The sequence below is a fragment of the Phyllostomus hastatus genome, unplaced genomic scaffold (genome assembly GCF_019186645.2).
Source record: "Phyllostomus hastatus isolate PE091 unplaced genomic scaffold, TTU_PhHast_1.1 phas_contig_1162, whole genome shotgun sequence".
Lineage (NCBI taxonomy): Eukaryota > Metazoa > Chordata > Mammalia > Chiroptera > Phyllostomidae > Phyllostomus > Phyllostomus hastatus.
In genome coordinates this window covers 13,031,871-13,046,981 of record NW_025333537.1, presented here as the reverse complement: position 1 = coordinate 13,046,981, position 15,111 = coordinate 13,031,871, and the positions used below count along the sequence as shown (strand labels likewise).

Below are 15,111 nucleotides of genomic sequence, written 5' to 3'. Positions count from 1 at the left end.
GAGTTAGGTCACATGCGCCCCCACAGCCTGCGGGGCGGGCGACGCGGAGGGAACCGCAGCTCAGGGCCGTGGTGACCGGTCCCAGGTCCCGCCCCTGGGCAGGGGTGGCAGGGACCCCGGCGTTCCCGTGTCTGTCCCAGGGCCCCTGTCCATGTCATCATGGGGACTCCCTCCGTTTGTCTCCGTTTGTCTCCCTCCGTTTGAACTCTCAGGACCCACAGGGTGACAGACTGTCCTCTGTTCCTCTGCGGGACTCGGGACCGTCCGCTGGACCCGTGGATGGCCCCTGGAGCCCTTCCCCCCCAGACACCGTCCCGTGCCCTCGGGAGCCTGGAGGCCTTAGCTCCCATGCACATCAGCGGGCTGAGCCCACTGCCAGCCGGTGGGTCTGAGTGCAGCTTCCCCTCAGCGTCTGTGCCCGGGGCGGAGTGGGGGAGGGGCAGGGTTAGTTCAGGGCCCAGCGCCTGCACTTGGTGGCTCTGTGACGGTGGTCAGGATTTTAACCCATTGTACACTGTCGTACACCGCATATACGTCACATTGTGCACGTTAAAGTCAGGATGATAACGACAGTGCCCGTTTTAAAAGGTTGTAAGTGTGGAGGAGGAGATGTGGGTAGAGCGTGTTGCAGCTGGTGCTCAGAGGCGTTCAGCCTGTTAATTGTTCTACTGTGAATGTGAGTCCGAGTTTGTCCAATGCCTGTTTGGTGTGGAGGGAGTCCGTCACATGTTGTCCTTTGTTTCTGTCTGTGTTTCCCCCAAATCGGAGGAGACACTCTGCACCGTTTGCTCAGAGGCAGCTGTTGCCCCAGGCCAGGACGGCCTGGCCACTGCGGAGTCAGCACCTTGGACAGAGCACGAGGCCGGGCACCCGCTGGCCGTCTCCTTTCTAGTCAGCTCCAGCCGGCGCAGCCGGAGCCCAGCGGGTGCCTCTCCCCCCCCCCCCCGCCGCTGGCTCGTTGCTCGCTCTCAGGCCAGACCGGCAGAGGCAGCGAGGCGATTGGTCCTGAGGGCAGGACCCTGCTGCCCTCATGCCTCGCGTCGGGGTTGACGGTGCCGCCCTGGCTCCGCCAGGGCTGTCCCGACGTCTGTCCGTCTGTCTGTCTGCCCGAGCGGAGCACTGGTTGGGCAAAGGGCGCTCTCGTTACCGGGCTGGCCGTCACCGCCGCTGTCACTCCCCGTTCCGTCTTGGACGCCAGCCTTGTCCCAGCTCACTGCCGCTGCGTGGCTCGTCCCGGAAAACACGCTACTCTGCTGGTTCCGTTGCGTGGACGTGGCCACTTACCGGGTCACTCTGGGGACGAAGGGATCCTTGGTGCCGAAGGGAGCCCGGCTCCCGGCTGCGGTGACTGCTCTGTCGGGGAGGCAGACCTTCCTGCGGGGCCTGGGCACCCGCCCACCCCCGCCTCCCCGACCGGCCGGGTGACTCCGGTTTTCCGTCATGGCCGGGCTGGTGGCCGCACGGCACCGGATCCGCGGTGAGCGTGCAGCGGGTAGCACCGCGGCCCCCGCCCCATCTGACCTGAGACGTGAGCAGCTGTGTGCGGACGGGCCCGGGAGGCTCGCTCTCCGCCCTGACGCAGCTCCGGTGGGCGCGTCTCCCTGCGCACGCGGGGGACGCCCGTGCAGCGGGCAGAGCGTCTGTCTCTCTGCGACTCCCCGGGACGGACCCTCCCGCCTGTCGCTCCCCTCCCCGCTCCAGCCTCACGCGGGGCTGCCTCGTTCCGAGGACCCTGCTACCCCGTGCACCCCTGACGGCTTCGGTGAGCAGGCGGGACGGGGTTCGTGGATCGCTACGCAGTGTGTACGACCAGCAGGGTATGGCGAGTCGCGTTCTGTGCAGAAATGCAGCTCTGAAGTTGGCAGAGAGCGTGACCCTGGACGTCCTTTCCGTGGGAGCAGCTTGGAGAGACTCGGTAACTTCAGCACCACGGACAGGGTGCGCTGGGGTCCTCGGGTCCACTGTCCGGTTCCCGCCAGGCTCCCCCAACACCGCAGTCCCCTCTCCTTCCCTCCTCTCCTCACTCCCTCCACCCCCGCCCCCGCCTGCACGCTGCAGCCGCTCCCGGAGCCCTTTCAGGGAGAGAGACACTGCCCGGCACCTCACTGGCTCGACTCAAACACTGTTCACTATCTGTGGTTACAGCTGGGCCGATCGTGTCACCCTTGTGCCGGCGGTTACGGTGGCCTGGCAAACCGCGGCGACGGACTCTGGGCTGTGTGGGAGCCTGACGCGGTCATGTGTTTATAACTCACAGTGCGATTGTGTGGGCCAGGGATGAAAGCGGTCTATAAAGTTCCTACAGCTTTTGTGGGCCACGAAGCCAGAGTGAGTGAGCAGGTGGGAGGGAAAAGCGGAGAGGCGGTCCGGTTCGGAGCCCCAGCTCGCCGCGGTCTGGCGCACCGGGCGGCACTCGCCGAGGCCAGGTCCTCCTCTGCAGTGAAGACGGTGACGTTGACGGTCGGCGGAGAGGGCACTCGGGGTTTCTGTGACCGGGTCGCTCAGGCGCCGCAGACCCTGCTTCTGAGGCACCTGTGGTGTCTCTGGGCTCCCGTTCTGCGGGAGCACCGTGCACGCCGGCCTGGCTGCTTCCCGGGATCTCCGGCCGGTCGGGTCGGCCCAGCCAGCATTTCTGCTGCTGGCACCACTGCCGCGCCCACGGGGTGTCCTGGTTGTCCAGGGAGTGCAGCCGGCCTCACCCGCGTCGGGGAGCTTTGCAGGCAGTGAGCTGAGCTCACGTGTCAGGGAAGAACCACCCTCCTTCTTCCGTGGGAGTCTCCCTCTGGGAAAGGGGCACCTCCCCGCTGCAAGCTGGGTCTGACTAGTGCACCTGACTGGGAAGGGGCTGCCCTCTGAGGACCCAGGGACCTCCGTGAGCCGCCCCGGGGGACTCTGCGTTAGTCCGCCCCAGCTTCCCCCACGGAACCCCGTGGGCTGGCAGCTCCTGGGACAGGAGCTTCTCTCTCCCACCCCCGGGGCCGGACCCAGTGCAGTGCCCTGTCCCCCTGTTGGGGGCGGGGCCTCCCGTGCCCCTCCCCAGCCGGGGCCTTCTCAGAGGTAAACAGCACGTGTGGATGGGTGGAGGGAGGGGCTCGCATCTGGTGGGCGGACCCCACGGTCTGCCTCGGCTCCGATGGGCATCCCTCCCTTTTTGGGCTCCTTTCGGCACCTGCTTGTGGTCTGGACGTGTGGGGTGGGGGCCGTTGGTCTGGAGAGTCCTTGGGCTTCAGCAGCTCGCCCGTGACCGGCCCCTCGCAGTGGGGTCGGCACCCTGAGTGACGCCGTGCTTCCAATTCAGGCCAACTGCGCTGGGATGAAACCGGGCGTTTCTCCGGCTTCTCGCGGTGGCCCCGTGGGCCTGAGATCAGCCTTGGGGAGGCTGGTTCATCAGCTGCAGCAGTTGACCTGGAGTCACTGGGGGGGGCTGCACGTGCAGCGGAGGAGTGTGACGTTTCTGCAGCCACCAGCGGCCGGGGGCCGGGGTTGGCCCCCTTCTTCTTCTTCCCGACGCTCCCTGCTTACCAGCCACGCTTCTCGGCGAGATGCCAGGAGAGGTCGCGGCAGGGGCCAGGTGGCCGGTTGGCGGCAGGAGGCGGGAGCTGTGGGCAGACAGAGGCGCCTTCGGTAGGGAGGGACCACGCTTTTGAGCCGCGGTCACGGGCAGGGACGTGGGCCTGGGCCCCGAGGACTGTCCCCTCTAACAGGCACGGCCGCTGGTCGGGGAGGCGAGTCGTGTCCCCAGACCCCAGGAAGCTCAGACGGGGCGGCGATGCCACAGCTGGCCCTTTGCCTTCCCTGAGAAAGACGAGGATGACTGCGTGCTTAGGGGCACATCTCAGAGGCAGGGGGGTGGCTGTCACGTCCAAAAGCACTTTCCTGCAGCCGGGGGAGTTGTTCCTGGCCCCCCCCCGTGGGAGAGGAATGTGGACCTGGCTTCCTTGTGTTGCATCCCTGGAAACGCGGTGGGGGCAAAGGGTGCAGGGGCAAAGTGGGCAGGAGCGCCGGGTGCAGTGGCCGAGGGCAGGGAGGGCTGAGTGGGACCTGGGACAGGTCTGGGAAGGGGTGGGGGGGGCGGGGGCCTTGCTCCTGAGGGAGGAGCCTGAGCCCCTCGACCCCCGCCCCGTCCCACGCAAGGGTGAACGGGGCGCGAGGCCAGGGCGCCCACAGGACCACGGGGCCGTCGTTGGACCGCTCGGGACGCGGGTGCCCACGTGGGATGTGGGCAGAGAGCGTGCGGCAGAGGCAGGCAGACCAGGAAACGGCGGCAGTCGCCGACCCCCGGCCTCCGTGGCCATTCAAGGCCCCAGAGCCTCTTTCTGGTCCCTCTCGCGTGGGAGTTCTTCTTCCGTCTCTCCCGGGAGGGCCCTGCTCCCTGCTGACGTCGTTTTAGGCCCCTTTGCCACCTTCCTTTCCTTGGGAGGAAGCCCTCCTGACTGCCGATTCTGTTGGTTCTCTTCAGTAGGTTGAGCTTTCTTTGTGTTTTTCGGAATTCCCCTTCTCAGACCCGTCCTCGTGGGGGTGTCGCCCCCACTCTCTCCCGCTGGGCTCGCCCGTCTCTCCTCTTCGATGTTACCGTCCCACGGCCTGGCGCCCCTGGTGTGGGGTTGGGGCTCGCCCCGCCGGCCCTGAGCCCGCGTCCCAGGTGGGCGTGCCGTGTACGGGCCGGAGGTCCGGGCAGCGTTGCCTCCTGTGTTCTGTTGTCTCTGGGGTGGGGCGGGTCTCAGGTCTCAGCCTCGGCTGGCCGTGGGCCTCGCTCTGGGGCCCTGGCCTCAGGGGAGCTCGCCGAGCCCCACCCGTCCTGCAGAAGGGACTCCTGACCCTCTCCGCCTGTTCCTGGACCTGGGGTCTGAGTCCTCAGGGACTGCTGTCTCGTTTTCGAGCAGGACGGACCTTGGGAACACTCCTCCAGTGCTCTTCGAGGCTGTTTGTCGGGAGCACTGCGGGGCGCGGGCCGGTGAGGCCTGATGGCCGCCCCCTCGGCGAGCAGCCCTGCCGTCTCTCTGGGGCGCAGCAGTGCAGCGCGGTGGGCCCCCCGCCACGTGCTCGTCATGTGTGGTCGTGTTCTCACAGCGTCATCGTGAAGTGCCGCTGCTGCCCTTCTGTGGAGCGGGGGCCGAGGGCTCGGAGGGAAGGAAGGAACCGGCCCGAGCGCCACAGCTGTGGGTTCAGGCACCCCGGCCCCGGGTCTGATTTCAGGTCAGACTCTCGCCTGCCACGCCGTGCCACACCGCACCACGCTGCACCACGCCGCGCCATGCTGCGCCGCGCCACGCCTCCGCGAGCTGGGAGTCTCCTCACGGTGCCCTCTCCTTCTGTCCTAGGAAAATGAGCGGGAGGACGCCGCCCAGGGAGCGGCTCACCTGAGGCCCCAGCATGCCGGCCTGCCCTCCGGGGCCCAGCAGCTGGACCAGGTAACTTTCACTCGCCAGGCCACCGGGGGCCGGGGTGGCGTTTAGGGGTGACACGCACGCACACCGGGACTTGTGGGGCAGGGCACCTTTGGCAGGGAGGGGAGGGCCCGCAGGCCAGGCCACACCTATCTGTGTCAGTCTCCATTTTCCTTTGGTCGCAGTCCCGAGTCTTGCAAGAGCAAAGTGTCCCTGTCTTTCCAGTGGTCCTGACACAGGAGGAGCTGTCTGGCCCCCAGCTTGAACACGTGGGAGCTTTCCTTTTCCTTTTGGGGGCAGCAGCTTGTGTGTTTTAGTGACAACATCTTGCTGCCCTTTTCCTCCTCTGAGACCTCCTGCAGTAGCAGAGTCTCAGGTCCCAGGAGAGTGTCCCAGCGTAGGCACGTCCGTGGCAGGGACACAGGTTTGCTCTCTGTCCATGGAAGGGACCGGCGTTGAGCTCCGACAGCAGCCAGCCAGGGCGGGACGGGCCCCTGGGCAGAGGAGCGCGTCCCTGGGGGCCGATGCTGAGGACTCTGTGTGTGGGGGCGTCGGTCCTGTTCTGGGTGGCTCGGCTGCTGCCCCGTCAGACAGGGAGCCGTCCTCTGGGTCCATCAGCCACACGGGGCAGGGGCCCAAGGTCAGCCATGGGAAGTACCAGGGTCACGACAGTTCTTGCGTGACCACGTGACCAGAGCCCGGGGCAGAGGCAGCTGCTGGTGCCAGGCCGCACGGCCGGGGGTCGGAGTGTAGGTGGGTGTATGTCAGATGGAAGCAGCACGTGCAAAGGCCCCGGGGGTGGGAGTGGGCGTGGCTTGTTGAAGGGACAAAAAGGAGACCAGGGTGGCCTGGGCGTCGTGGGTGGTGGCCACAGGGCAGCAGGTCGCAGCAGAGAGGTGTGTGGGGCTGGGTGCTGTGGAGCCCCGCAGGCCACACTGGGAGTGGGGAGTGTCTCTGTGGACGCCACAGGAGGCTGCAGCCAGGAAGCGGCCCGCTCCGGCTGTGTCCCAGGACGCTCACACTGGCTGCTCTGGGACCTGGGCGTGGGCCGTCGGACCTTGTGCCCAAGCCCTGCCCCTTGACTCGTGGGCACGAGGCTAGAGGGCTGCCTGCCCAGCAGTGCCCGCAGGGCCGAGGCCCACACACGAGTGCGCCCTCTTCAGAGAGGCTGTGGCACTGCTGCTCGGAGCGAACGGGCACGTGCCCAGGCTCCTACCACTGTGCAGGTGGCATCGAAGCACTCCTGCCAGTCAGACCTCTCCGTGACCTCTTGGGAACAGTTCCCTGTGACGTGCAGCGCAGTGGAAGGGCCCCCGGAGCAAACCGGGCGACTCCCTGCAGGGCCATGCCCTGCTCTGTCCCCAAGGGGCCGCGGAGAGACCGCGCACCAGCGGGCAGAGGCGTGCCCTGCTCTGTCCCCAAGGGGCCGCGGAGAGACCGCGCACCAGGGCGCACCGCCCAGGCCGCCCCCGAGAAACATGTCCCTGGGGCTCACGTCTGAGAACGGACGGGGGTCCTGAGGTGGTCGCAGCAGCTGCTCACCCTCATCCACGTGCAGCCTTGTTGCCGTTGTTACCCCCTTTTAGGAGGGGTCAGAGTTTCAGACAAAGAAGCTGGTGTCCGGGACAATTTGGGCGACACTATTGTATTTCTTAGGACTTTCAGTCCAAAGGGGAGAACACAATTCAAATCAGTGTAAGCAAGCAAAGAGAATCCTTTCATTCATTTGCATGGAAAGGGAAAATGTTAGCTTCAGGCACAGCTCGATCCAGGTGCTAAAGGATGTCATCAGGATCCTGCTTCTTCGCATCTCCTGGTGCCACATCCGTTTTGTTGGCTCTGTTCTCAGATGGATCGTCCCCTCATGATGGCAAATGGCACTTCAGCTGCAGCCTTTGTCCTCAACTTTTCGAGTCTACTGGGCAAAAGAGACAGTCTGTCCCAGGCTCCAAGTGCAGTACACCACTCTGTGCATGCAGTTGGGTCACGTGCCCCTCTGCAACCAATCACTGTTCTGAGGGTTGGAATCACACTGATTGGCCAGGCTGGGGCACGCCCCCGGTCCTGAGCCAATCACTGTGGCGGTGGGCGGGGTGAAAAGGGAGGCAGTGTGCAGATTGCCCGGCCCTTGGTATTCACCCCAGCAGGAGTGGACCCAGCACAAAGGCCAGGACGGGGAAGCCAGAGGGGAGACTGCACAGAAAGGAACTAAAGAGGAAGCACCTGCTGGTGGAGACAAGTGCCCACGGTGTGGTAAACAGCCTCCCTCTCTCCCCGTTGCTGCCTGTAGGTGAAGGCGGAGTATGCCCGCCTCAGCCACGCGCTCGCCGCCGTGACCCGAGAGCGCGATCTGGCCGTGTGGGAGAAGTGCCAGCTCCGAGCCAAGCTGGAGAACCTAGAACAGGTCCTCAAGGTAGGACGCCGGCCCGGCTCTCCCGGGGGCCGCGGGAGCTCCTCGGTGGGAAGGGGCTAAACTTCTTCTCTCTGTCATCACGATTCTGGGCTCTTGCTGCTGTTTTACTTTTTTTATGGTGGAAAATGTGATAAATGACGAAATTCAAGTGTTTCTGGAAGCGATCCCGAAAAGCCAATTATGCACTTCCGTTTCTCAGAATGCTAAACACAGCTGAGCGGAGACGGCAGGCAGCCGTCCCGAGCGGCAGGCGGCGGCCTTGAGTGGGGACTGGAGGCGTCTGCGTTGGTGTCTCAAACCCCGTGAACGTGATGACCTTTGTTACAGAGTCAGAAGGCCGCGTCTCCAGGGCACGGGGGCTGGGAGGCTTCTCGCGCATTTCTGGGGGGCTGGGGTTGCCTTCGGTGTTCAGCGGGTGGGGTGACCTGCTGCCGATGCCGCGGGGTGGAGCCGCGTGAGTCCTCCGGCTGTTCCCTCTTGGGGGCACGTGTCCCATGTCACTGCGTGCTCACTGTGGGAACAGGTACGGGGTCGCAGGCACGGCAGAGTGGCCGCGTCGGGCCCCGCACTCCAGCCCCTCCATCGCCGGGGCCCCGGGCGTCTCCCGAGCGGGGAGCAGGCCCCCCACGGCAGCAGTGGGCTCCATCCACTACCTCCGGGGAGCGTGCTGGGCTCTGAGGGGAAGCAGAGGGGCCAGCAGGGGGTGGGGGCTGGGTGAGTGGGAGGGGGGTGACCAGTGAGGGGCACAGGCTTCTCTGGGGAGATGGAAGAGTTCGGGGTGCCGCGTGGTGGTCACGCAGCCTTGGGAGTGGCCAGCAGCCGCTGAATCGTGCAGGTGCAGAGGGCGAGTGTTGCGGCAGGTGAGTCCCGCCTCAGTTCAGGAACAAAGACGCCCTGTTCTCTAGCTGCTGGGCCCCGGCTCCCTGGCCGGGCCCACCCACAGGGCTGCAGGCCGGTCTCTGCTCTGGCCTGGAGCGGGCGAAGGGCCTGACGTTCCGACCGGCACGGAGGTGCCCGCTGCCCTCCCCCCCGACGTCAGGTTTTTCTCTCAGCACCAGGGCCCCGCGCACATGGAGACACCGCAGGCCCACACCCGGATTCTGTCCCTCCCGCTCTGTGCACAGCCTCTCCTTGGCTGCCTCCTCCCTGTCTAGGGGTGGACACACCAGGGTGTCACATGCCCTCGGGGGACAGGTGGGGGAGGAGGTGGTGTGGGAGCTGGAGGTGAGCGTGGGGACTTTGGGACGGGGACCTCTGGGGTCCAGGCAGCTGCACTGTGGTCTGGCAGGGGAGCGTGTGGGGTCTGGAGGGGCAGGTGCACGGAGACCCCAGGAGGACTCGGCCAGGGGGGCACTGTCTCCTGTGTCGCAGTCCATGAGCCCCAGCGAGGCTCAGGCTGCCCAGTTTGAGGAACCTGGGAGCCGAGTGCTCACTCCTAGGCATGTGGCCACGGGGGCGACGGAGAGCTGACGGCAGATCCTGGTCTTCACCTGCGAAGCGTCACCCCTGTGGCCACGAGGAGAGAAGCGTGTGGGGCAGGAGTGGATGCCAGGGCCTGGGTCCAGCGATGTTCTGGAATGCAGCGGGGTGGCTTGGACTGGTGTGGGCGTGGTGGGGGGGAGGGAGAGGTGGTGGGTTCTGGGCGTGTTTTCAGGGCAGAATCAGCAGGATTGGCTGATGGACTGGGCGGGGCTGTGCGGGCGGCGGCGTCAGGGCCACACCGAGGGTGCGTGTGTGAGTTTGGGGTGACGGTGCCATTTGCCAGGATGGGGACATTTGGGATGGGCAGCTGGGGGCTGGGGATGGCCTGGTGACAGAGCGCACTGTGACCACGGGACCCTGATCCTCTCTCTGGGGACCGCCCTGCTCGTCACCGGGAAGGGGGCCTGAACCGCTGCAGGGGGCGGGGGACACGGAGGCTCGGAGCGGAGACCCCACGTGGGTGAGTGTGGTGCTCAGAGGCGGCCACCGCGTGCTGGCTTGTGAGCATGTGCTGGTCACAGTCAAGTAACTTGTGTCGCCCCCTCCCTGACACGCCTTAGAGCCGTCCAGTGAGGGGGCTGCGGCACATGCGTCAGAGCACTCGCCGTGCGCGGGTGGGCGTCGCTGCAGCCAGCGTGCACGCAGCGTCCGTCCGTCCGGACTGGTGATTAGTCCACCGGTCAGTCATGTTGATGCAGTGGCTTCTTTGTCTCCAGAGATCACGGCTGTGCCTCTGGTCTTCGGGCTGACGATCCGATTCAGCGAGAGGCGGCTTCTCGCTGACGGCCGTGGTTGGCTCTGGGAGCCGCGGGCCCGCTGACGCTGACGTGCGGCTTTCCCCGGGGGCCGTGTGTTGGGGCCGCCCAGCGGCTCTGCACTGGAGGGCCAGGAAGTGAGGCCGTCCCTGCCGACACTCGGGGCGGGGGGGCGGGTTCCCAGACCCCGAGACCTTCCAAGGCCTGCTGTCACCGCCGGCAGCCTCTCCTCCAGTGGCCCACCTGCACGCCTGAGCGAGCAGCGCAGGGCCCGGAAATCTGACCCGGGGACACAAAGCACTTTTGATTGGTTAAATGCAACACCTTCTGTTTTGACTCCAAGAAAAAGAAAAAAGTATTCAGGACAAAACTTTGTTCCCATGATCGACAGAGCAGTCAGTGATGCAGATAATCTGGGGCTTCTTTCCTGGCGACAGGTGGCTAATTGCCTGGGATCGGCCAGTGCCTCCCACAGGGACCGCTAATCTGCTTGTGTCTGCGGCTCCCCCTCTGTGCCTGCACACCCCAGGCCTGTGCTCTGAGGCGCAGCGCTGCCCCACCCCCCCATCCAGCCCGCCCGCGGTTACCCTCCTGTCGAATGAACATCCTGAGGTCGTCTTCCACACCGTGAGCCGCACACTCTGCGCGGAGCCTCCAGGGGCTCAGTGCGGGGCCCAGCCCTGGGCTCGGTCCTGCGGGGAGCCGCCGCCGGATCCTCGATGGGCCCAGATGGCTGACCGCACCGCCGGCCTTCAGGCGCCCTCGAGGGACGGCACGTGCGCTGCTCTGGAAGCTCAGTCCGTCCGCAGTCCACGGGGAGGCGTTGTCGGGGCGCTGAGCCCGCCGGCTGGGGCTGTGGGACGTGCGCTGTCCTCCTGGCCCCCCGGGAGTGGGCCACTGTCTCGTGCCCAGGGCCGCCCAGCCCCCGCTGTCAGCCGGGCCCCGAGCAGCCCCTCGACGGGCAGAGCCGCGAGCGTCATGCGTGGGCTCCCCGCTCGTCTGGGAGCGAGGGTGCACGTCAGCGTTCCAGGCTCACAGGGCTCTTTGTCGTGGGCATTCCCGTGAGCGAGCCTCACTTCCACGCGGCCCAGGGGTCACGGGGCGGGGCGCCCCGGCGGATCCGAACGCCTGTCTTTCCGGCGTGGCTCACGGGTGCAGTGAGGTGAGCGCCGGGTTGGCTCGCCGACGCGCAGGGACGCTTCCTCCTCTGTGCTGTGTCAGCGCCCCCTCGTGCATCGCGCGGGGTCTCCGTCGGTGGCCGGGCCTGGCCGTGGCGCTCGGGGTGGAGTGCCGTCCCGCAGCGCCCAGGTGGCGGGCAGGGTACAGGCAGCCCGAGAGTACGCGGGTCAGTGGGAGAGCGTCCCCGGCGACTCCTGAGAAGGGAAATGGCTCTTCTCTTGACGCCTCTGCCCCAGCGGGGCCGGGTCTGCGCAGCAGTCATGTCCCCCGCGGGTCTGCCTTAAGGGCTGGCTCAGCCGCTCCGTGTCCCCTCACTCCTGTCACACCTGAGCTCCCCCAGGACGCGGCCCCGTGACATTTGCAGGCTACCTCGGTGCTGGTGCTGATGTCCACACACCGCCACATAAAGCACGGCTTTGAAAAGCAGCCTTCCCCGGCGGGGGCAGGGCCGAGCGGGCGGGCTCTGCCGGGCCGGGAGGTCCTCAGGGCCGCTCAGATGTGGGGTGTCCCTGCGGGGCGGGGCGCAGCGTGGGCCCTCAGAGCGGGGAGGACGCGCGCAGACGGAAGTGGAAGCCACACGCTAGGGACCTGGGGGGAGCGTGTCGTGGGCTGAGGGCGGGGTTTCCAGACGCTCTGGGAGAACCGGGATCGCCAAGGCTTGTGGCAGGTGTGGGTGACACGCAGATGGCCCCCCAGGGGAAGTGCGGCATTTGGGGACCAGTAGGAGGGGGGCCGAGGAAGTTCTGTGAGGGGGGCCCCTCGTGTCAGGGGCCCCGAGAGACGGGCCCCCGGTGCAGAGAAGGGGCTGCTGGCTCGGACGGCCCGGAGCTGGTTCAGGCCGAGCGGTGGGAGGGCGCTCTCCTCCCCCGCCCTGCCACTGAGCTCACGCGCCGTGTCCACGGAGGGCACATGTTTCCACACGTGTCTGCTTCTCCGAGAACTGCATGTTGACGTGGCCCATCAGCCTGGGAAACCCAGGTGCTGCTTCCGCCCCGGCCGTCCCCGCCCATCTCCGGCCGTCTCCGGAGCCACGACGCATCCTCTTCCCGCCCCAGACAGAAGCCGGCAAGGGTGTCTGTCGTCCTTCGTCCTGCCGTGACCCCACAGCCGACGCGGCCCACCCACACGGATTTCTGTGTCCGTGTGACGCTTCTGATGGACCCTTGTGAGGAGGGCGGTCCCCTCCTTCCCCTCCTTCCACGGATGACTTCCTTCCTGGAGCTAAATGAGGAGGCCGGGCTGGCCTTCAGGAGGATGGCCGGGGCAGCCTGTCATCAGGCAGCTGTGTGGCTGTATGTCCAGATGAGGCTGGCTGTGCGGGCACCTGCCGGGGCCGGCCTGGCCGGGTCCTGTGCCACGGTGCAGTGGCCGTTGGGGGAGTGGACACAGGCTGGGGGGGGCAGTGGGGAGGGGTGCACGGCCCCCGAGGCCGGACACGTCGGGGCGGCTTCCGGGCTGGGCTGCGTGGGCCGTGGGGCCTCCAGCAGGCTGCTCGCTCCCTGCGTCTGCTGCATCCAGCGGGCATGGCCCCCGCTCGGCCTCAGCGGGGGGGCATGTGGGCCCGGGGAGTGCCTGGCAGGGGCCCGAACGACGGCCACTCGTCTGCCTCGTCTTCATCACCGCACGGTGCTGCTGTCCTCGTCGCTCTCGGTCCTGCCGGGGGAGCCCCAGCCACTGACCGTGCTGCGCCCCTCGGGTTTAACGGAGGAGCAGCCTCCCAGGGCTCTGAACCGCACAGCTCCGTGTCACCTGCACTGTGTCGCGTGACTGTCGTGTGGCACTATTACGTGACTCTGTGTTAAGTGACCTGCACTACGTGGTGCCATTACGTGACATGTTACATGACTGTGTTGTGACTGCCACGTGACTCTGTGTCATTCCACAGCGCACAAGGTCAGTAGGAAGGGGTTTTCTTACACTCAGAGTAAAGGGTAGCATAGGACTGACGTGTGACAGGTGTTACTCTAATTCATGTAAAGTTCAGAACATCAGAACACCTCCAGAAGCAGGTGTCAGTCAGTAATTCACGTTAGCCACCTCACTAATTGTTCCTTAAACATGGGTTGGACTGTACCCGGCCGTGAAGGACAGGGCGCAGCCAGGGAACCACCCCCCATCTTCTCCGAAAGCAGATCTGTCCGAGGGGCCTCTGGACTTGCAGCACCCGAGCCTCGGTCCAGCAGAGCGAGCCGACGGCTGAGCTGAGACTCAGGCTCTGGCCAGGGCCGCAGGTTTGAGGTCGGCAGCCACTGTCAGCCTTGTGACCAGCAGGGGATGCGTCTCTCTCGGTGCTCAGCCCTCTGCTCTGTGGAGCGGGGCTGGCGGCAGCACCCACCCCTGTGATTGGCCTGAGATAAGAACTGTGGCTTATGTAGCAGTGAGCAGCTTGGGACAACACCTGCCGCATGGGGAGGAAGTGAGAAACCACGGCTGTTCCCTGCAGAGCCCGGGGGGCAAATGCAGAGCAGAGATGGAGAATGTTTCCAGAATGAGGAGAAAGAGCCTCCACCTTTTCACCTTTGCGCAGGAGCCTGTGGTTCCTGCGTTCACATGCCAAAGGGAGGAGCGGGGTGGAAGCTGGGCCAGTGCCAGCATGTCCCCTCAGTGCTGCCACCCTCCGGACAAGCCGGGCGAGCGGCAAGGGGCGGGGGGTTGGCATGGGGAGGGGTCTCCCTGTGCGCGGTGCACACATGCCCCCCTGACATGCCCTGTCCCCGCAGCACATGCGAGAGGCCGCTGAGAGGCGGCAGCAGCTGGAGTTGGAGCATGAGCAGGCCCTGGCTGCTCTCAACGCCAAGCAGCAGGAGATCGACCTTCTGCAGAAGGTGAGCGGGAGGCGAGGTGCTCGGGTGGGGTGGAGGGAAGGGGCGGGGGGGGGTGGGTCCAGGACGGGCCAGGGACGCTGGGAGCGGCGGGCTGCTCGCCGAGGCTGGCGTCCCAGGCTGGGGGGGCCCGGCCCGCAGACACTCAGAGTCCTCTGTGCTCCCTGGGCTCTCTGCATCCCCCGGCCCGGCCCGTGTGGGTGTCTGAGCTGCAGAAGCCGACACGAATCGCTGGCAGTCCCCGTGGTGGGGCCGTGGGGAGGACTCGGTCGCTGGTGGGGTGGGGGCGGCCCCTGCCCTGGGGTGTGCTGCAAGGGGCATGGGGCCCCGCTCGGAAGGGTTTGGGGGTTCTGCGCACTGCCGTTGTGGGCAGTGGGGGTGGGGCGCTGGACTCGGTCCGTGCCCATCCCAGGGCACAGCTGTGTCCGCCCTGCCAGCGCCCCACCATGGGCCGGCGTGACATCGCCAGGTCTTTCGGTTTGTGGCCGTCACCTGGGGAGGCCGAGTGCTGCGTGGTTGAGGGAGCAAGTCCGGTTTCTGGGCAGTGTTTACAGGGTGACCTCATTGACAGGGAGGGAGGGAGAAGAAGGGGGCGGCTGGGCAGTGTGTGCACCCCCAGCACCCGTGACAGCACTGGGGCTGAGAAAAGTCCCCCTCGACCTGTAAAAGCCGTGGTTCTCCTATCTGTCCCCACACACACTGGAGGCGCTCTGTCTCAGAGCCACGGGGTCTGGGGGGGCCCCCATGTGCACCCCCGTCTCCATTTCCTCCCGAAGCCTGCATCCCTGCCCACCCTGCTCACTGCCCCCACCGGGCAGCAGCCCTGCACCCAGAGCCCACCTCACTGGGGTGCAGGGGCCGGCCCTGCAGGTGGGCAGCCCCTGCGCCCCTCTGACAGCCTGCCCGGGTCTTCGGTCTCAAAACAAAGGGCCAGGACTGCCCGTCCGGCAGCTGCCGGGGCGGCATCTGTCCCCGGGGGTCCGCCAGCAGAGGGCCTGGTGCCAGGTGGCACCCTCACATCATCCCGCTCCTCTGACCACCTGTGGGACCCGGAGCTCAGCGCGGGTTTCACT

General features: G+C 66.5%; 1 protein-coding gene across 8 annotated transcripts in view; it reads left to right on the top strand.

The window, feature by feature from the left end:
* The window catches only part of RIMBP2 (RIMS binding protein 2), a 102,799-nt gene that overhangs the window by 50,816 nt on the left and 36,872 nt on the right, over positions 1-15,111 (top strand). For all 8 annotated transcript variants that reach the window (XM_045844046.1, XM_045844038.1, XM_045844011.1 and 5 more), the window contains 3 exons: positions 5,322-5,411; positions 7,678-7,800; positions 13,937-14,041. In XM_045844046.1, coding sequence (XP_045700002.1) covers positions 5,322-5,411; positions 7,678-7,800; positions 13,937-14,041 — 318 coding nt within the window. The remainder of the gene's footprint in view (positions 1-5,321; positions 5,412-7,677; positions 7,801-13,936; positions 14,042-15,111) is intronic.